Source organism: Ambystoma mexicanum, chromosome 12 (assembly GCF_040938575.1).
Source record: "Ambystoma mexicanum isolate Mex_15411 chromosome 12, UKY_AmexF1_1, whole genome shotgun sequence".
Classification (NCBI taxonomy): Eukaryota; Metazoa; Chordata; class Amphibia; order Caudata; family Ambystomatidae; genus Ambystoma; species Ambystoma mexicanum.
Window position 1 is genome coordinate 117,849,075 of NC_090936.1, and position 22,749 is coordinate 117,871,823.

At 49.0% G+C, this 22,749-nt stretch overlaps 1 protein-coding gene across 3 annotated transcripts in view; it reads right to left on the reverse strand.

The window, feature by feature from the left end:
• SCUBE1 (signal peptide, CUB domain and EGF like domain containing 1) overlaps window positions 1–22,749 on the reverse strand; it is a 2,600,196-nt gene that overhangs the window by 2,466,469 nt on the left and 110,978 nt on the right. For all 3 annotated transcript variants that reach the window (XM_069628128.1, XM_069628129.1, XM_069628127.1), the window contains exon 3: window positions 8,102–8,227. In XM_069628128.1, coding sequence (XP_069484229.1) covers window positions 8,102–8,227 — 126 coding nt within the window. The remainder of the gene's footprint in view (window positions 1–8,101; window positions 8,228–22,749) is intronic.

Consider the following 22,749-nt stretch of genomic DNA (forward strand, 5'->3'; position numbering starts at 1 on the left):
AAGGGCTCGACTTGGGTTGGAGTCACAGAAGAGAACACAAACGCCATTTTAGAATCGAGTCCTGGCAAAAAATACCAACTGGCGAATTAATATTAATTAAATAAACCGGCAGTATGTTCGAGGCTATGAGAATTAAATAATTAAAGTTGGTAGCCTCGAACAATGGGAAAATCCCATAGGGATATATTCGCGGTCGAATATAAAAAGTAGTATCCACTGCCACCAGCCAAAACTCGATCAGGGGGGACGGAGACGTGCCCCCTCGACTAACAGACCCCGGGGCAATCGAATTGCCCAGACCATTACGTCCACAATATGATGGTTTGTACCGGTTTCTGTTAATAATTTGGGACTAGTAAAGCCAATGGTGACTTTACATGCCCTGGGAGACAGTAGTCAGTCCCAGGGTATGGAGTCTATGGTGGGGTGTCACTATGACACCCCTGTGTCACTGCACGGAAGGTGCTGTGTAACACACATAGTAAAAACACATGAGACCCTATGGAGTAAAGGACCCCATAGCCCATAAAACACATTAACAGTACCATAAATCATGTCCAAGAGTGGGAGAAAAAGAGTCTCACTCTTGGCAGGAGAAAAAAACAAACTCCAGAAATCCAGCAAAGCTGCTGGGGGACTCACTAGGCTAGGAAATTCAGCCTAAAGAGAGAATTCTCCCTAACATTGAGGAGTTGCCGAGTAGATGAGGATGTCGACGATATATACTACTGCGCAGACGTCCAGTAGTTCTCGTAGGACGTCGTTCATAAAGTGTTGGAATGCGGCCGGGGCATTACATAGCCTGAAGGGCATCACCTGGTATTCGTAGAGAACGTACCGGGTGCGAAACCGCGGGTGATTTTGAAGGAAGTAGGAATTCTTTTGCAAGGTATTGGTCCAAGTATTTCTTTAGATGAACGTTTTCGTCTTCGGTCAAGGCGTATATTCGGCTGCATGGGACTTGTGCTCCTGGTATTAAATCGATTTCACAATCGTAAGCACGGTGTGGTGGCAAAGTATTGGCCTGTTCTTTGGCGAATACATCTTGGTACTCTTGGTACTCCAGGGGTAAGACCCCTAACACGGGTGTGGCATTGGGAGATGCGAGTAGTCAGAGTGGAGAAGTCTGGTTTGTGGTTTCATAACAATGGCTGCATTCCTTAGGGAAGGTTAACGTTCTAGTGCGCCAGTGTATCTGGGGATTGTGCTTTTCGAGTCAAGGTATGCAAGTATCATCTGAAACTGTGGGGCTGAGATGAGATCAAACAAGATTAGCCATTTATGTCCATCGTGACAGAGCAGGATGATTTCTGCAGGGCATTGATTTACTGAACCATCCACAGCGGTCACGTTCTCTACGGTTGCCTTGGTACAGACAGGAAGCCCCATTCTACCAGCCATGACTAAATCCATGTAATTTCCTATGGCGCCGCTGTCAATGAACGCTTCCAGGGCGTTTAGTTTGGTTGGTTGCTGTTGATCTATAACCACCACAGGTATAGCAAAATGCGAGGCCTGATTAGATCTTTCCTCGCTTGACAAACCGACCTCTAAATTTGCCGGGCGCTGGAGTTTTCCGCCTCCATGGAGGCTTTTTCCCCATCTGTGGCTCCTACCGCCTTTTGTGGAGGCTTGGCGGCACAATTGCGGAGAAAATGCCCAGCCTGACCACAATACAGACATAATTGTTCTTGTCGTCTTCGGTCCCGTTCTGCCTTGGTGAGTGGCCCACGTATACTACCTAACTGCATGGGTTCCGGATGAGGTTCTGCAGGTGGGCGACCTAGATTTTCCTTGGGGCGCATGTAAAAGGTTCTGCTCTCTGAGCGGATGCGGTCAGTCTTTCTGGTCTGCAGGCGGTGATCGAGTCGGAAGGCCAAATCAATGAAATCCAAACCGTTATCTGGCGGGTTCACAACCTGTACCAACACGTCCATGAGGTCCCCTCGCAGGCCTCTGTAAAACAAGGAAGTTTGTTTCTCCTCTGGCCAGTTTGTCTCAGCCACTAGTCGATTAAACATAGCCACATAGGCCAACAGGTCTTGATTGCCCTGCCTAAGAGACAGCATATCTTCGTACACAGCCTGCCCTTGTGTACGGCGGGCAAAGAGCTTTTCTAATTCCCCTTGGAAACCGGCATAATCCCGGAGTAAGGGGTCATCCCTGTTCACCAACTGAATCGATCAGTCTGCGGCATGACCCCCCAGGTAAGAAAGCACAAAGACCACTCTGGACTGGCCCGTTGGAAATACCCCTGGTTTGCACAGGAAGTGTAAGTGACACTGGTTCATAAATGTTCCAAACTTTTTTGGGTCTCCCAGGAACCTTTCAGGGGGCACTAGCAGGATGTTTCCGGGAAGGACTACTTGCACAGGTGTCACAGATTGAGTCTGTAACGACGGGGTTGGTGCGGTGGTAGGTCCACCTGGTAACGGGGTGAGACCCGCCTGGGTTTGTAAAAGCTGCCCGGCTATCTCATCAGTCTTATCTCTGTTCACTACCAGTTCTCGCCTCAATGCGTTCAGCTCCGAACGAGCTGCGTGCACTTCGGCCCTTAATTCCCCCAGAAGCTGTGACAGCTGATCGACCTCCGAGGGCTCCATCTCTCAGGCGGGGTTGTTTAAGGACAGCTTCGTGTTCTGTCACGTTTACCTGAGCCTCCGCAGGAGCAATGGAGTCCACCGGGCCTTCCCTTGTTTCCTACTTGCCCTCTCCAGCTGAAGGGGTTATCTGCCAAGAAAGGGAACGTTCTTAGAAAAGAGGAGGTGAGTAGTGGAAAACCCCCACCCTTCTACCCAGTCCCCACTAACCAGGAATGTAGCTCCCTCCCAACCAGGGGATGACTCACCTTTCTGTTTAGTTAGGCAAGCTCTCCATCCTGCTCTTGCTCGGACGCAATGTCTGGGGTCCGAAGGGAGTGGCTGGAGATGGCCATGTGTAACGACTATAGTTCAGGTATGAGTTAGTTCAGATCAGGACCAGTTGCCTCACTGGTTGATTTCCTTGTGCCAATGGTAAGTTCTGAGACTCAGTTAACTCACTGGGTTTGGTTTAACAGGTAAGTTCTGGTACCAGGTAAGTTCAGTCCCCCAGTTGCCTCACTGGGTTGCACAGAGTTCCTTGCACTGAGTGCTTGGCAGCCTGAATGCGGTGAGAGTACTGAACAAAAGTTTTCTGGGACTAACCTTGTCTTTCTCTTCTCTGCTTAGGTCCGCTCCGGGAGGTGCTGAAGTATTAGATGGAAGGAAGGAGCGAGAAGGCAGGACCAACAGCTGTTCCAGACGAGAAACCGCACTCTGAAGGTGTCAGTAAGCGGTCTTTGAGCGGTACTTTAACGCGCTGCTGAAGGCGAAGCAAAGTTCCGACACTGCCCGGTCTTAATAATCTGTTCTTGTCTTTCCTATTCAGGTGCTGGTATGCTGTGTAGGCCGTGGAAGAAGGCAAAACAACTCCGGAGGAGTTCACACAGGACTACAGGTAAGCCGAGAAGTCCACACGGACTGCAGGTAAGCGGAAGAGTCCACACGGACTGCAGATAAACGAAGGAGTCCACACGGACTGCAGGAAGCAGAGAAGTCCGGGTAAGCGTGTGATACAGAATTCACACGAAGCGCGTGTTGGTCCCTGGGCGTGGTTTATATAGAGAACCACGCCCAGAGACTAGACCGCGCTGCTTGCTTTGTCCTGGGAACCTTTGTCCATGTTGGGGGAAGCAGGAAGTACCCTTGGCAGTTATTGGATGATGGGATCTCCCAGCTGACATACTCTGGGTTCTCAGAGCCTTAAACCATGCCACTCCTGATTGTCTCTTCCACCTATCCCTATGAGCAATACAGAAAGAGGGCCTGCAAGTATGCCTCTGGCCTGTAACCATGACATGCAGGCAGTGCAGGGGGTGGTGCTGGTGGCGACTGGGCAGATGGCCTCAACCCTGTTAGACACAGGAGGGTCCAGGCCGCCAGTCTCAGCGGCGGTGGGGTCCATTAACAAGGGATGGAGAGAGGGGAGAGAGGGAAGGAGGTGGAGAAAAGAAAGGTCTTGAGTTGTTTGTGGAACTTGATGTGGACCGGTTGATAACAGAGAGAAGGAGGGAGGCTGTTCCAGAGGAGGGAGCCAGCCGAGGAGAGAGATCTGCCCCCCAGTTCTCTGCTTGGAGAAACATTTGATCAGCAGATATTTGAAGCTAGAAGATCGAAGGGATCTGAAAGGAGAGAATTTAGCGAGAGAAAGCTGCAGTTAGCGTGATCCCAGGCCCCAGAAAGCATTGTGGATGATGCAGAGGGACTTGAATTTGATGATTGCAGCCACCGAGAGCTAGTGGAGAGATTTTAGAGCTGGAGAGATACGGTCCCTGGGCTTGAGGGCAAATATAAGTCTTGCAGTCCTATTGTGGATCAGTTGAAGGGAGCCAAGGAAGGAAAGGGGCAGGTTAAGGAAGAGGCTATTGCAGTAATCCAGCCTGGAGAGGACCAGAGTGCTAGAGACATTGAGCTTCTGGGGGAAGGTGAGGAAGGAATACTATGTTTGTACACACTGCAGCAAGGTCCAGGGGAAAAACAATGTGACAGAGCACCACTTCTGCCTCTCGGCAGCTAGCTGCACTTTACCTGCTCTTAGATAATGGGCCTCATTATAAGTGACCAGGTCCAGCACCTTTTCTGCACCAGGTCATTGTGAGTCTGCCGGTAGGGGCACTGAACAACCAGCAGGCCTGACCTGCCGGTAGTTCAGGCACCTGCTGGGACATTTTTCACTGAAGCACCGGCACCGTTGTTAACGGTGCCAGTGCTTCATTTTTCCCATTCCCATGGAGTTTCATGGGACTCTATGGGAATGGGAACTTACCGTACTGCCGCCACCTGTGATATCCTGGTAACACTGGATGTCAGGTGGCGGTAACGGTAAGGCGAGGTTGCCGGTGTTCCGCAATGTAGTACTGGCGGGTTTACCGACAGCCTCGTAATGAGGGCCAATTAAAGTTGCCACATTGCCATGCCAATTAAAAATCTCCCTAGTTACATGCATTGTTCATTGTTTTACAGTGTTGATGGGCCTCATTACAAGTTTGCCAGTAGTACAGCAGTAATATTGGCAAATGGAAATGCTGATACAGGCACTTGGTCTGTCGGAATAACAGGCAGATTACAAGTGCTGTTATGAGCAGTAAATCCCCATTCCATGGTGTCCCATAGGACTCCATGGGAGGATATTGGCACAATTACTGGCCGTGCCGGTAATACAGGCAGTTGTTTGCCAATAGGGGTCAGATTTACCTGCAGCTATTAGCTGGAGTTAAATCCTTAACCCCTACCAGCAAAATTGTAGTTGGCCAGTCCGGTAAAACTGCTGGTAAACGTTATTACTGGAACTTTTATCGTGTACCAGGCCACTAAGGGTGAGGTCCAATATATTAACATGCCAAGGATGCTGCACACATAGGCCCTGAAGCTCTCAAATAAGTCAGGGATCAGCTCAAAGTGCCACACCACACGGTTGTGGATTTTAATTACCATAACCACTTTGGTTACATATCTTTCCATCGAACATTTTTCATCTACACATATTTCTATCTAATTTTTTCTAACCAAAAAACGTTAATCAAATGCGTTTTTTTGTTTTGGTTTTGGGGTCCCCCTCCCAACCCCTGTTTGGAACCCTTAAAAACCCACCCCAAACAAAATGAACACTTTACTCCACACAAATATGCATTTGATGAACATTTATTTGATAGAAATAAATCGATGGAAAATGTGTAGATGGAAAATGTTTCAATGGAAAGACTGCACACCAAAAACTTCCACATTGGCATTACAATTTGACATGGACAACAGAAAAGGACTATTTCACTTTCACATTTCACCTAGAAAATAACCATACCGTTTCTCATTACCCACAGAAACAATGTCCCATGCCCGTTAACATTGCCACTAAGAATCTGTCATGCCAGTTTAAAAGGTTTCCTAATTACCATGAGTATCAAATTGACCCACTTGAGCACAGTGCCATGCATCATAATTGCCCCCAAGAAATTAAAATCCAAGCTTAAACCATAACATTGCCAGCGTCTCATCTCACCAGAACATTGCTGAAGCCAATTTTAGACTGTCACCAGAAAATTGAGCTACGCAAGTCTCACTTTGCCTTCAGAAAATTGTCCCTTGCCAATTTTACAATGGGTGTGGAACAATTCAATACCATTCTCACATTTTTCACAAAAAAAGTACCCAATCTGGAGGCACCTGCCAACCACATCACAGACAATGTCATTATCTGGTTCCACCTATAAGCATGTCCAAGCCCACTATATTTTCTTCCCCATATATGTGCATGCTCACACACAGACAACTACCCCACACCGCCTGCACATGCATGCATACACACAAGCAAACACACAAGAATGACATACTGTTCTGATCTTCTATCCTTCACTGCTGCTCACCTTGCAGTCCCAGACCCCTTCTGTCATGGCCACGGTGTACCGAGGTGAAGTTTCCCTCTGTGTTGAGTACCTCTTCTCCTTGGCAGTGCTTGAAGCCAGCCCTACCCAAGCAACTGTCATTCACCATCAATCACTGCCTTTACATCGGCCTGCTGGTGCCCTTGTGGTGGGCTTGTGATCACCAAACGTCACTCAATTAACCCCATGCCAAGCCTTTGAAAGGCAGAGGTAAGGTTAGGTACATGAGCCCTTTTATTTGTCTTGAGCACACTATTTACTTTTTTTAGTGTACATTGATTAAAACATGTTCAACCTTAGTAATTTTATACAGAAGTAAAAAAAGAAAAGACAATCTCAAACCACATTAAAATTACATTTAAACAATTATTAGATGATTCCTTACTTGCACAAATAAATCCAAAGCTAAAACAAAAATAAAATAAGGAGAATAAAAATAAACAAAAAAAACCCAATTCATTAAAACTTTACAACTCTGAAATTCTAGGGACTATCCCTCGGGTTCAAACTGTTAAGAAAGCCAGTGACTTCTATAATCATGGCTGATTTTCCCCTGCCAAATAAACCCACCAAATGTGTTCAGGATTCGAAATGGAGGATAAGTAGTCCCAAACACATCTAAAGGAAGACCTACGGCACCATTGTATTTCAGGGTAATAGATTATCAGGTGCATCGCAGTCTCAGTACTATTCGAGCAATATCTACGAACTTTTTCCTCCTTAGAAATTATCTTTCTATGTGACAATATTTCTGTGGTCGGTTACAAATTCCACCTAAACCTCACGAATTCTTGCATAATGGAAGAACTAGGGTACAGCTGGAGATAGGAGTCAGGAACTCCCTTGTTTGTGTGTTCCTTTGCCAGGTGTTGAAGGGACTTGTAACCATGAAATGTATCAATTGTGCGACACCAATCCCTCCTGAACAATTGTTTTTTAACTCGACTTAGGTCATTTCTGATGTCTCCAAATACGATGTCTGAGGCCAGCAATATTTCCTGACAACAATTAACAAAATTGTTCACAGCTGAGCTCTGACCTGAGTTAACTAGCATTCCCAAGTTCTCATACAGGCAATTCTCCATAGGAGTCAGAAACGTACAATATAATTGGATAAGCTTCACTATTTAGCCTCGAAGGCATGAAAATGTGTTGCACAGGCGTGACCATTAGGGCTGTTATGAAGTACACAACTAGGCCTTGACAGACGCAAAGAACAGTATATAGACGCATTGCAAATACAAGTTCTGGCAGGCACAGTGCAACTTAATTCAGTCCCTAGCATAACTAAATTGTCATGTGTTAGGAATTGCCAGAATGCAAAATGTTGTTTAATGCATAAGTGGACCTGCCACTCCTTGTACATTATGTGTACCTTCTCTTGTTGACAATAATTATGTGCATTGATTTTTACTTTTGCTTCTTTCCTGGGGCAGAACAGAACTCATTGCAACTCCCAAAAACTCAAATAAACAAAACTCTCCATCTCTGAAGGCAGACATAAGCAATTCAACAAAAGGCCTTGTAAATTGTAGAAGTCATGACTATATCATTTAATGGTGAAGTAAAATAAAGAAAGCTTACCAATATACAAGAAAGCATTTGTAACAAAAAAAGCAAACATTCAGATAAAAATGCTCTTACCTAAACAGTTGTGGCCATCATGAGACAGCATAAAACCATCATAGCAAGTGCACCTGTAATTTCCTGGAATGTTAATACAATCATGAACACAGCCCCCATTGTAGTCATAATCACACTCATCGATATCTGCAAAAGAAAACAAGTAGTTTTAAAGCCGCATAAAAGCATACACCTAAGAGGACTAAAAAGTGTTTCTTCCTGCATATTATTTATAAATAGAGCGGTGAAAGGAAAGGCAATACAAAGATCATTTAAACAGAAAAAGAACTACACTTTTTTTGTAAAATGTCTATTCATTGTATGCACAAAAATCACAAGTGAAATTAGCATAAGGGCTAAAATGTGATTGAAACCCGAAATTAACATCTACATTTTTGCACAACTGCAAAATTGGTGTTAAACCCTCAAAAGGCTCTTAAGCAACTTCATCAATTAAAGTAAACCAGTTGTTACAAACAGTGTAGACATTAGAAATGGAGGGAATATTATTGGGAAATAAGAGCATTAAGTTTGCCAAAGATGGTGGAAGTGGTAAAATTGTGGATGAAGGTGATACTACACATGTTCCTACAATGCACGCTTCTATGACAAGCACTATACGTTTTACAGTTCGTATATTATAAAATGAACATCTCCTGAAAACCCGCATCAAAGGCAATTCTGAGCTAAATTTGATGTCAGTTTTAAGGCGATGGAATAAATGTACACTTTTAATATGTACTGTACCAAGAGGTGTATGCGTTTCACAGTTCGTACATTACGCACTTTACATCTGAAAACTCACCTCAAAATCAGGGCTGATTTTGATGTTTGTTTTAAGGGTTGTAATAAATGTACATTTTTCATACAATCTGTACCAAAGGTCATATTAGTTTCACAGTTTGTAGATTACGCAATTTACATCTTTTGAAAACACACATGAAAGTCACGGGTGACTTAATGTACATTTTCAGGAGCTGTTAATTGCATACAAGTGCAAACTACAGAAGTCATATGCTTCAGTTTGTACATTTTGCAGTTTACATCTGAAAACTCATATCAAAGTCAGGGCTTAATTTGATGTAAGTTTTCAGGAGCTATATATTAGATACATATTGATATTCTATTTGTATCGCGCTCGTACACAAGTGTTTCAGAGCGTGACGAGGCAAGGGAGGGGAAACAAGGGAGAACAAAACAGCAATCTTACTAGGCCCAGTGACATTGAGAACGTGCAAGTGCATGGGAGAGGGAAAGGGGAAAGTGCAAGGGAGGGGGGACAAATGGAAAGTGCTGAGCAAACGAATAAAAATAAAATAAAATAAAAATAAATAAATAAATAAAAAGCAACAGACAGTGGTAGTGCAGCCAGACAGTGGCAAGTGCTGGGTTAAAGGCTACAGACATGGGCCCTCATTACGACCCAGGCGGTAGGTTTTCAACATTACCGCCATGGCGTAATTAACATTTACGCCCTGGTGCGATGCCGTAAAGTCCGGCACATTCCGACCCATCGCGCACGAGCATTACGCCATGGCGGTAATGTAAACTACGCCATGCCGTAAAAGACCCCAAAACGGCCCCTACCGGCATCGTACGGCGCGCAAAGTACACTACCGCCATCCATCACAGCGGCAACCGTAATTAGCGGTCACCGTAATTAGCGGTCACCGTAAATAAGCGGAACCGGAAGTAGCGTCATCGCACAGGAACGGGAAAGAGCACGGCGGCCATCTTTATAAACACAATCCATTGCCATCCTCCCCAACCACTCTACATCCGACCCTGAGACCTGTCAAAACACATTACCCACCCATTTTCCCACTTCAAAATGCCAAAAGCTGTCAAAAAAGCCTGCGATCGGCAGCGGCAGGACCGCTTCACTCGGGAGGAACTCACTATGCTGGCAGAGACCCTCCAGGAGAATGCGGCGGTGGTCTTCTCCACACAAATGACCAGGCCGGCAATTGCCAAGAAGAAGGCCATATGGGCCCTGGTGGCACAGCGGGTCAGTGCGGTGGGAACCGTACCCCGCAACGCACAGCAGTGTCGAAAGCGGTGGGACGACCTGAGGCTCCGCGTCAGGAGCATCCTTTCCGCAAACCGCAACCTGGGCCTGGCAACCGGGGAGGATCGGATTCCCCAATCAAACTCCAGCCATGGGAGGAAATCTGTGCCTCCACAATCGGCATGGAGAGCATAGAAGGGGTAGGAGGGATGGAGAGAGGAGCACCGACATCAGGCGATGCAGGTAGGTGCCTCAAATCAAGCCATGCAATAGCCACTGAAGTCCATTCCTGTGTAGCACAATGTTGCCCTAGAGTGTAAATGCAACACATCAGCAGGAGACTGCCCACAGCCACATCCAACCTCCACCCTGTACACATGTAGTATGCACACCCTAACTGCAGGCACCCACATACCTCCATGCTAAAGCCACACAAAAAGGAGACAACCTGCATGCCCCTGCCTCAAATGTGCTGCATCTAGTAACCAAAATGATGTCAGTCATCGCGATTCCAATGTCCGCAGAACCATCAATAACACTCTCCCTCCTTTGTTCCACCACAGGCTCAAATTCCAACCCCGAGGATGAGGACACCCCTGCCACAACACCAGCCAAGAGGGCCAAGACCACTGTGCCAACACCCTCCACCTCAGCTGGAGTGATCAAGACACCGCAGCAGCCGAAATCCATTGCTAGTACACTGGCCGGGCCACTGACAGGCACCACAGCAGGCAGCATGGCAGCAGCAGCAGTACCACACATCCCCACAATGTTCGCCACAGAAGACACAGGTTCTGGTGGAAGCAGTACCATAGGCGAAACTGCTGCCATTGCAGCATGCTCTGAAAGTGACACAGAGGAGCCCAATGTCGGACCCCCCCACTGACCACCATCATTCCCCCTGTCTGTCCCAGAGCAGCCCCCATGAGGATCCCACACAGGGGCATTCAGAAGATGAGGACTGGCCATCCACCCCATGCCCTGTCGAAAATCAGCAGGAGGGGAGCAGCCCCTTCGTAACACCATCTGAAATAGGCATGGGCCAGCAGAGCCAACATTCCCTGGAGGAGATAATCACGCGCCAGCAACAACTCTCCTTGCTTATGAACGAGCATGCTGCAGAATGTGGGGGGGGCAAGGGCAGCTATGGAACAATGTACAGAGACCCTGAGGGCTGAAATTGAGCGGAGCACTGAGACCTTGAGGGCTGAAATGGAGCGGAGCACTGAGACCCTGAGGGCTCAAATGCAGTCCTCCTCAAAGGACATGTGTGCGGAACTTGCCGCGGTGCGGGGCGTGCTCTCAGAGCTAGCCAACTCCATTCGGGACATGTGTGCACATGAGCAGGCAGGGACCTCCTCCGCTGCCAGTTCCACCCAAAGCAGCCCCATCCGCCGATCGGGGAGGAACCTGCGCAGCACAGGCAGGGGTGCCCCGGGGGACGGGAGAGGGGGCTTGCAATAGCGGCTGCCCACCGTTTCATGCAACATTAGCCTCTTAGTCACAGGGTGTGTTGGGGTGTTCAGGGGGGAGGAGGGAGGGGGGAGTGGGTGTGTTGGGGTGTTCAGGGGGAGGGGGGAGTGGGTGTGTTGGGATGTTCAGGGGGGAGGGGGGAGGGGGGAGTGGGTGTGTTGGGGTGTTCAGGGGGAGGGGGGAGTGGGTGTGTCACAACAATTCACATTTGAAATACACATTTTCCTTTTTCACAAATCAAATGTGTGGACATTGTTCATTGCGTATGTGTGGTTTATTGGTGTACAGTCCACAGTGTGCATGTCCCCGACACACACAGTGCCCCAAGTGCCGTCTCCATGTCATACATACCAGCCGTGTGTGCTAGAAGCATTGGTTGATGATATCTTGATGCATTTCACGCCCCTCCTGTGCATCACCTCCTCCATGAGGTGCAGCCCCATCTGCACCCTCCTCATCCTCATTGTCAGGTGGTTGCAGTTCTGCATCAGGGGGCAGTGGCACATTTCGTCTGACGCACATATTGTGTAGCATGACACATGCCATGACGATCTTTGCCACCTTCTCATGGCGGTACAGGAGTGCCCCACCAGACCTGCTGAGGCAGCGAAACCGTGCCTTCAATAGGCCGAATGCCTGCTCAATGGCCACACGGGTACGTGTATGTGCACGGTTGAAGTCCTCCTCGTGCTGGTTCTGTGGGTTCCGGACTGGTGTAAGGAGGCACCTCTTCAGGGGATAGCCTGCATCACCTGCATGTGGGCGAGAATGTATGTGTCAGTCATGATGTCTAATTCGAAATTTGATGTGCCACCATTGATTCACTAATTGATTCACACTATGCGACCGGTATATGCTCATGGCTCTCATGGCCTGTTTTGCATGCCATCAACCAATGTATGCAGGGGGATCAAGTGCCTTGTGAGTGCCCATCCACTGTGTTCGTTCATGCTGTTTGTTTTGGTGGCCTGGCACGTGTCCTGTGATGTCAATGCTCACATCATTGCAACATTGCTGTCGGCCTCATCATGACCCCAGTGAGCAATACTGATGTTTATAGGGACATTTTGGGGGCCCTGCTGTCTGTGTGATGGTGGGTTGATGTTTCTGTCTGTCATGTGCCTCCTTCGTGCGCAGTTATGGGGGGCAGGCCTTTCGGTTGATGGTGTTTGGTGACGTGCAAGTAGGTGCATTTCGTTGTAGTCAATGTGGTCAGAATTGGTACAATGCACTTGCAGATGGTTGTGTCGTGGTTGGGACACAACCTCATTCACAAGGTAGGGCTGCATACATCAGGCATTGGGTTTACTGGTGTTGGGTGAAGTTTGTTTTGCTTTAGGGTATGATCTGGCTCCGTTGTCTCTGCTACTCATAGCCAGGTGGAGTATGCTTCATTCCCCCCTTTCAGCCAGGTGGAGTATGCATCATCCCCCCCCTTTCAGCCAGGTGGAGTATGCATCATTCCCCCCCCCCTTTCAGCTAGGTGGAGTATGCATCATCCCCCTCCCTTTCAGCCAGGTGGAGTATGCATCACCCCCCCCCCCTTTCAGCCAGGTGGAGTATGCATCATTCCCCCCCTTTCAGCCAGGTGGAGTATGCATCATTCCCCCCCCTTTCAGCCAGGTGGAGTATGCATTGGTACGTCGTTCACCTACCCACTTCACATTTCCATGGGCATGACATTAGACTCACCGAGTAGCCAGGATCTTGGGCCTGCATGTCGCTCCATGTAGCGTGATATTGTGGAGTTCCTCAGGACCATTGAATCATGGGTTGCTCCGGGGAATCGGGCACAACAATGTGTGATGATCCTGTTGGAGTCACAGACCATTTGCACGTTGATTGAGTGAAATAGTTTACGGTTGCGGTACGGTACCTCCATGGCATGTGGACCACCAATTCCACATGGGTGCAGTCGATGGCACCAATGCAACCAGGTATGCCGGCTAGTGCATGGAAACCCACTTTGGTGTTTGCAATCTCCTGGGCAGTCCGTGGTAATGAGATGTGGTCGTCTGTGTGCTTGAGGAGGGCATTGAGCACTTGGATCAGTGTACGTGAAAATAATGGTTGTGAAATGCCATGCAAGTGCCCCCCTGTGTGCTGGTAGGTGCCTGTGGCCAGGAAGTGGAGTACAGATACTACCTTCAGTAGGGGTGGGATGGCGGTTGGTGTTTCTATCATGCTGACGATGTCGTTGTGTGTCATGTCTACGATGGCGGTGATGGTGTCCCGGTCCAAACGGTACAGGGTGTGGATCTGCTCAGCAGTGAGGTTGAATGGACTGGCTCTGATGAGTGGGATTGGGGGCTGCCTCCGTGGTGGCACTGGCTGTGCTGGTGGGGCTTGCTGGCCCTGCCTTGCCCTCCTTCTCCTCCTGCGTCTCCTCTGTGCTGCCTGTTGTTGTTGTTGTTGTTGTTGTTGTTGTAGCACTTGCATTGCTATCAGGTCCTCCAGCCCCAACATTGCTAGTCCTATTGGTATCATTGTGGAGTGTGACTGGGTGTGGGAAGGGGTGGGGTGTGCTCTTTTTGTACTTCCTGAGTCTGTATTGCCTCCACCTGTGCTGATTCTGTGCACCTGTGGCAGCTGGGTTCACTTTACATGGCCATTTACGGTTGGTTCGCGATGGCGTAATTAGCACCATGGCGGTAAGGTACTTAACGGCCTTTGTGATGGCGTTAGGTGCATATCCGCTTGGGTCGTGATCCGCTTAGCTTTGCGCCATGCCGCTATTTACAGCGTGGCAGGTCGCGTGCGCGCGACCTTGGTGCAGTTAGCGGGAGCGTTAACTACGATGCCGCTAATGGCATCGTAGTTAACGATCACGGGTCATGATCGGACCTAGCGGAAAACGATGCCGGTAATCATTTACCGGCATCGTTTTTCTCTTACCGCCAGGGTCGTAATGAGGCCCATGGTGTGTCTGTTAAGTGCAAAATAAATAAAAGGGGGGCGCTCTAGGGTTACAGATACAGACCCCAGTGCAAGGGATGGCCAGGAGGCAGTGCGGGTGTGGGGAAGGGCGAGCTGGTACCTGTGCCCGAAATTCAGAGGCTAACCAGGTGCACGATGCCAAGACAGAACAGATCAGCAGGGGAGAGGAGGAGCAAAGGCAGAAGCAAAGAGGAAGGCCTTATGGTGCTTCCAGAACCGAAGATGGTTCTCAAGTTTCAGGGAGGCAGGGAGGCTATTCCAGAGTGAGGCCCCAGACGAAAATAGAGATCTGCCCTCAGGTCGTTTCTTTGAGAAAGGACTGACCCTGAGGGAGTTAGAGGTGAAGGAGCTAAGAGCTCAGGAGGGAAGGTATTTCCAGCGGGACAGCTGAAGGTATTTTGGACCCAGGCCTCAGAAAGCCTTGTGGACAATGCAAAGGGTCTTGAAATTAATACTTTCAGCCACTGGGAGCCAGTGGAGAGATTTCAGGGCTGGAACGATACGATCTCAGAGCTTGAGGCCAAGGATAAGTCATGCAGTCCTGTTTTGGATAAGTTGTAGAGGGCGAAGAGTAGAGGTAGGTAGATTTAGAAAGAGACTGTTCCAATAGTCCAACCTAGAGAGCAAACATAACTAATTGGAGAAGTCTCCAACGCTGTCAAGATTCTACTGCACTGATCACACCTAATAATGATGAAACCCGGTATGTAGTTGTCTTGACAGTCTATTTGTCTGGGGTTGATTAAGCCATGTAAAAAGAAGCACTACCCTTGAAGACAAAGACGATTTCCTGAAGAAAAAGGTTTGTATGTGGCTCATTTGCATACTCACAATGCCTTGCTGATGTTGTTCAGAACTGGAGGTGAATTTCCAGCGGTGGCTAATATGTAGCTGTGGAATGCATGACTTGGCTCAAATGGACTATCCTACTTTCACATTACAGGTGAAAGGAGGATTTTCAAGCTTTTTTAAACACACCACAACTTTATTGGGGCCTAATTACGACCCTGGCGGTAAGGGGTAAACAGCGCCGTAAAAGGTGCCACGCCGTTTACCCCGTACTGCCTCATTACGCGGTCCCCTTGCGGGACCCGGTAAGCACGCCTGGTTTGAGGGAGCAAACAACGGGCCAACTCGTAATGGCCAGTTCTTTGCTCCATCTCCCATTCCCATTCAGCCCTATGGGGGCTGAAATGGGAATGGGGAAGGACCGGGTCCGGGTCCTTGGAGGGAGGAATTGCCGGGCCTTCCGAACTCGGAATGGCCTGGTAATTCCTCATTCTGAGGACCCGGACGCGATTTCGGCGGCAGCCATGCCGCCAATAGCGGCATGGCTACCGCCGAGGTCGTAATGAGGCCCTTGGTATTTTGTATACATGCCCCAAATGCTCCAGCCTCAAGGCTGTCAAAACTATACTACACCGATGATCCCTAACCTATGTACTTGTCTTGACAGACTTATCTTTATTGGTGTTTTGTGTCTATAAATATATATATATGTGTATATATTTTGTATTGTTATTATTATTTATTTTACCAATGTGGGGGAGGCGATGTTACTCACCGAACGGGAGTGGACAAGACAGGAGGCCAAACCGGCGAGACGGTGCCTTGATTGAAGAGCTCGGGTTGGAGCCTCCACCCGAGCCTCCTCTCTATGAGGGAAAAAACGACCTTCCTGATGATATGACCCACTGCTGATTATTGTACCAGACAGAGGGACCGATCACCCGAAAGAGCGGGGAGAAACACGCCGCCACGGACCCAGCTGCAAGAAACAACACACGATTAATCACTTGGAATAACAGTAGTACCACTAAGTGGAGATAAGATAGAATAATACTGGAACAACCCAGTCCCTGTGTCCTGAACCCACAACGCCCTGGTCCCCCCTAGAGTTCTAGACAAGGATGTAGGAAACAACCTAAGGGGTGTAGATAACAAGGAGAACAAAATTAAGGGCACTGAAGGTCTTACCCTAGGAAGTCGAAGTTTCCTTATACTCCAGGATGCAGAACACAACGACAGTGTAAAATAATAAACGGGGAAATGTTAGTTGGGTAGCTTTTCCCGGGCGGAACGAGGGACGCACTAGATCCGGGTGGGTGCCAACTGCAAGGCGTCCCAAGGTGCACTTAAAGGGTGGAACCAGGTAGGCAATCCTTACAACAATCCTCAAGTCGGTACACGGGCGAGCAATAAGTGAACAGAATCAGCAGGCAGGCAGTCCTTACAGCAATCCTCAAGTCGGTACACGGGCGAGCAATAAGTGAACAGAATCAGCAGGCAGGCAGTCCTTACAGCAATCCTCAAGTCGGTACACGGGTGAGCAATAAGTGAACAGAATCAGCAGGCAGGCAGTCCTTGGTTTCAGAAAAGGGTTCGATACACGGAGCGTAGTATGAAGGAACATACAATGATACAACAAACTTCAGGAACAAGGCGATAAGACGGAACTTCAACGCCGGCAGTAACTTTCAAACAGAAGCAGCGTCCTCCGGGTTACAGCCGCTTAAATCAATGAGGAGGTGGAGCAGAATGAGGGAGGCAATCGTGATGTCATGGACTACGGATTCCCTAGGTTTCATGGGAACCGTAGTTCAAAGACCGTCTGGCTGATGCGGTAGTCGTCAGCCTCCAGGGCATTCTCCACTTCATTAGGAATGGCGCCACAGAATACCGAACGGAACGGCGAAGCGCAATAGTCTTGCCAAATGTCCCTTTCCGCTGTCGGACCTGGGGTAAGTATAAAGCACGGGGTCTTAGTGTGGAACGGTGCCGAGGCGTGACAGCATCCACCCCCAAAGGCGGCACCAACCCCCTGCGCGCATGGAAGGAGCGCAGGAGCTTAGGACAATGTATATTATGCAGCGGTTCCCAAGACCTGTCTTCAGGACCGTAGCCCTTCCAGTCAACTAGGTAGAACGGGCGACCCCTGCGTAGCCGAAAGTCCAAGATATCCGCCACTTCGTATTCAACCTCGCTCAGTACCCGGACGGGAGAAGGACGGAGTGGCAAGCGAGTAGCAGGAGGACAGGGCTTCAGGAGGCTTACATGAAAAACCGGATGTACTTTCCATGAGGCGGGTAGAGAAAGCCGTACTGCCACAGGACTAATCATATCAGTGACAGAATAGGGACCCACAAATTTGGGCAAAAGCATGCGTTTACCAGGGATTTTCAGGTTGCGTGTCGACAACCAGACCTTCATGCCCACCTTGTATGTCGGGGCAGGACTCCGATGCCGGTCAGCATATTTCTTGGCCCTATTCTGGGCAGCAAGGAGATGCAAACGAACTGCCGTGTGGATGGACTTGATGTCTCGAAGACACGCCTGGGCTGCCGGATTGTCCAAGGGAACAGAAGGGTCCAAAGGCAAAGATCGCGGATGCTGCCCATACATGGCGTAGAAAGGTGACACCCCAGAAGCCGAGTGCAAAGAGTTATTATAGGCAAACTCAGCGGGCAACAACATTGATAACCAGGAAGACTGAAAGCGTAGGCACAGACAACGGAGGAACTGTTCTAAAGTAGCGTTGGCTCTCTCAGTCTGCCCATCTGTCTGGGGGTGATAGGCAGTGCTGTACCGATCGTCAATGTGTAAAGAAGCAGTTAAGGCTCTCCAAAAACACGAGGTAAACTGTGGGCCGCGATCCGACACCACGATGGATGGTAGGCCAAAGAATCGGAAGATATTCTTGAGGAACAAAGATGCCAACGCTGGAGCTGAAGGCAGACCCTTACAAGGAATAAAGAGTGCCATTTTGGTGAAATAGTCAATGACGACCCAGACCGTATCAAAACCGTCCACCGGAGGTAATTCCACTATGAAGTCCATGGAGATCATATACCACGGCTTGTGCGGCACCGGAAGCGGTTGCAATAAGCCCACTGGTTTGGACCGTGATATTTTGCATTGGGCGCACACAGAACAAGCGGCCAGATAGTCAACCACATCCCTGGACATAGAGGGCCACCATGCCCAACGACGCAAAGAGTCCAGAGTTTTTTGTTGACCCGGGTGGGCCGCTATCAATGAGTCATGAGACCATTCCAGGGCGCAGAGATGTGCTTCACCAGGTGGCAAGTATAAGCGACCCTGAATGTATGGCAATCCCTGTACAACATCGAGATTGAGGGCCAAGCATTCCTCTGCATGTGAGGAAACCCATTCCGAGACCAGGGAACGAAGTGAAGGCTGGGGTGTGCAGCCACAAACCACTCTACAAGGTAACAATAGAGAACGGTCTGATGCAGAACTGCCCGGGTTGTGATCCAGAGGCGACAATGCGTCGGCACATGTGTTGAGCCGGGCTGGTTGGAAGGTGATGGTAAAGTTGAACTGGGAAAAAAAAGATGCCAGCGGGCCTGCCGAGCGGTGAGGCATTTCATTGATTTAAACGCCAGGAGACTTCGATGGTCAGAGAAGACTGTGACCAAATGATGTGCACCCAGTAAATGATGCCTCCATTCCGAGAAGGCATCCTTAATGGCCAAGAGTTCTCTTTCAGTGATGGGGTAGTTGTGTTCATATTGGGTCAGTTTTCTGGAATAATACGCGACTGGATGGACCTTCCCTGAGTCAGGACAACGCTGAGACAGTATCGCCCCAATGGCGGAACCAGAAGCATCCGCCTCCACTAGAAAGGGTAAGTGAGGATTGGGATGTTGTAACACTGGAGCGGTGGAGAACGCAGCTTTCAAAGCCTCAAAGGCGTTTTGTGCTTCCTCGTTCCATCAAAATGTTTTCTTAGAGCTTGTCAGAGCAGTGAGAGGAGCTGAGATGGATGAAAACGAGTGGATAAAACGCCTGTAGAAATTTGCAAACCCTAGAAAGGACTGCAAGGCTTTGGTTGAGGCAGGGACAGGCCATTCAAGTACCGCCTTAACTTTGGAACGGCTCATTCTGATGCCCTGATTGGTTAGGTCATAACCGAGAAATTCGACCTCAGTGGAGCTGAATACACACTTCTCCGCCTTGACGAATAGATTGTTTTCCCTAAGTCGTTGTAATACAAGGCATACATGTTCAGTGTGTTGCTCGCCAGAGGATGAGTATATTAGGATGTCGTCCAGGTAAACAACAACAAACTGGTCCAGAAAGTCATGAAAGATGTCATTCATAAAGGCCTGAAAGGTGGCCGGAGCATTACAGAGTCCGAAGGGCATCACTAGATACTCGAACAGTCCATACCGGGTTTTAAACGCCGTTTTCCACTCGTCCCCTTCACGCATTCTGACGAGATTATAGGCGCCCCGGAGATCCAATTTGGTAAAGACGACAGAAGAACCAAGTTGATCCAAAAGGACCGAAATCAGTGGAAGGGGGTACTGATTTTTTATTGTAATAGCATTCAATGCTCTATAATCAACACAAGGACGAAGGTCTCCCTCTTTCTTAGGGACAAAAAAGAGGGGAGACGCTGCCGGAGACTTAGAGGGTCTAATAAACCCTGTAACCAAAGAATTATCGATGTATTCCTTCAGTACCTTGTCCTCGGGTATGGTAAGAGAATATACTCTCCCAACCGGGATTTTAGATCCCGGCACCAGATCGATAGGGCAGTCATACGGTCTGTGAGGTGGTAAACGATCCGCCCCCCCTTTATCAAACACATCCCGAAAGGAGAGGTATTCCGAAGGAATGTGCATAGAGGTAGAAACGGCCCCGATGACTGACATGGACGCTACCAACGCCTGAGAGGATGATTCTGGATACACACTTGTGTTCTGAAAACATTTTTCATTGCAAACGGGGGAAGGAAACTGAACCACCCTGTTTGCCCAGTCGATAGCGGGGTTATGGTGTCGTAACCAAGGGATTCCCAAAATGACCCGAAACTGAGGAGCTTTGATTAAATCAAACGATAAGGTCTCCACATGTCCTTCCTCTGTCTGCATCCGGAGCAGGGACGTGTTCTGGGTAACCAGACCGGAAATCAAGGACGTACCGTCAACTGCATGTACTGTTTTGGGTTGAGTTTTGGGCAGAACTGGTACGTTGTTTTTTACAGCATAATCATAGTCCATATAATTACCGGTGGCCCCGGAATCAATAATGGCGAGGGATGTGAATGAAGCGCCAGGAGTCATGGTAAAGACTACCGGCAGATTGACTGGGGCAAAAGCGACCTCGTGTGAGTCCAAAGAGTGTACCCCCGGCGTAGGGACTCCATCTATCGCCGGGTTCTGGCGTTTCCCGCCTTTTTGTTGGGTCTTTTTGGACAATCGCTTAGCAAGTGTTCGGCCGATCCACAATACATACATAAATTATGTGATCGCCGGTGCTCCCGTTGTGCAGGTGGTAAAGGACCTCGGACGGCCCCCACCTGCATGGGTTCCGGAACAGAGGAAGGAAGACTGACAGAATCCAAGGGAGGGGGCATTGGTGTGGTAGACTTACGTTCTCCTTTCCGTTCAGTCTTTCTAGCGTCAATCTGTAATAACAAGTCCAGAAGTTCACCGAATACGATAGGGACTACTGGTACTGTGGCTAGGGTGTCCTTCAGCTCTTCAGACAGCCCTTTATAGAACACTGCTGACTTCTTCTCCTCGGGCCAGTCAGTCTCGGCTGCGAGTTGATTGAACCTGGTAAGATAAGTGAACAGAGAAGAAGTACCCTGACGTAAGTTCAGGAACTCTAAGTCTGTAGCTTGGGATTTATAACGGGTATCGAAAACCCTATTCATAGCAGTGATGAGAGCATCACAGTCATACAAGACAAAGCTATTTGACTCGAGTAACGGATTGGCCCAGGCTGCAGCCGTCCCTCCTAGATGCGAGAGGACAAAAGCCGCCTTCGTGGTCGGATTGGGAAAGGCTGCAGGGCGGCAAAGGAAGTGCAGTTTGCATTGATTAATGAACGTCCGATAATGCTTTGGATCGCCAGTGAAGCGTTCCGGCGGGGCCAATGGAAACTGTGTAGCCATGAGAACAGGGGCTGCCGTGAATCCCGTCGTGGAGGCCGAAGAGACACCGGAACCAGAAGCAGTGGCACCAGACGTGTCTATCCCCAGTGTATGCGGAGGGGGGAAGTGTTGCAAACCATCAATTCGGTGGTGCAAGGCATCATGTGCTGCCGTCATGTCCGACCGTAAGTCGGATACCAAACGGACCAGAGCAACCAAGGGGTCCGACTCTTCCATGGCTTCTGTTTCTGTTACTCACCGAACGGGAGTGGACAAGACAGGAGGCCAAACCGGCGAGACGGTGCCTTGATTGAAGAGCTCGGGTTGGAGCCTCCACCCGAGCCTCCTCTCTATGAGGGAAAAAACGACCTTCCTGATGATATGACCCACTGCTGATTATTGTACCAGACAGAGGGACCAATCACCCGAAAGAGCGGGGAGAAACACGCCGCCACGGACCCAGCTGCAAGAAACAACACACGATTAATCACTTGGAATAACAGTAGTACCACTAAGTGGAGATAAGATAGAATAATACTGGAACAACCCAGTCCCTGTGTCCTGAACCCACAACGCCCTGGTCCCCCCTAGAGTTCTAGACAAGGATGTAGGAAACAACCTAAGGGGTGTAGATAACAAGGAGAACAAAATTAAGGGCACTGAAGGTCTTACCCTAGGAAGTCGAAGTTTCCTTATACTCCAGGATGCAGAACACAACGACAGTGTAAAATAATAAACGGGGAAATGTTAGTTGGGTAGCTTTTCCCGGGCGGAACGAGGGACGCACTAGATCCGGGTGGGTGCACAACTGCAAGGCGTCCCAAGGTGCACTTAAAGGGTGGAACCAGGTAGGCAATCCTTACAACAATCCTCAAGTCGGTACACGGGCGAGCAATAAGTGAACAGAATCAGCAGGCAGGCAGTTCTTACAGCAATCCTCAAGTCGGTACACGGGCGAGCAATAAGTGAACAGAATCAGCAGGCAGGCAGTCCTTACAGCAATCCTCAAGTCGGTACACGGGCGAGCAATAAGTGAACAGAATCAGCAGGCAGGCAGTCCTTGGTTTCAGAAAAGGGTTCGATACACGGAGCGTAGTATGAAGGAACATACAATGATACAACAAGCTTCAGGAACAAGGCGATAAGACGGAACTTCAACGCCGGCAGTAACTTTCAAACAGAAGCAGCGTCCTCCGGGTTACAGCCGCTTAAATCAATGAGGAGGTGGAGCAGAATGAGGGAGGCAATCGTGATGTCATGGACTACGGATTCCCTAGGTTTCATGGGAACCGTAGTTCAAAGACCGTCTGGCTGATGCGGTAGTCGTCAGCCTCCAGGGCATTC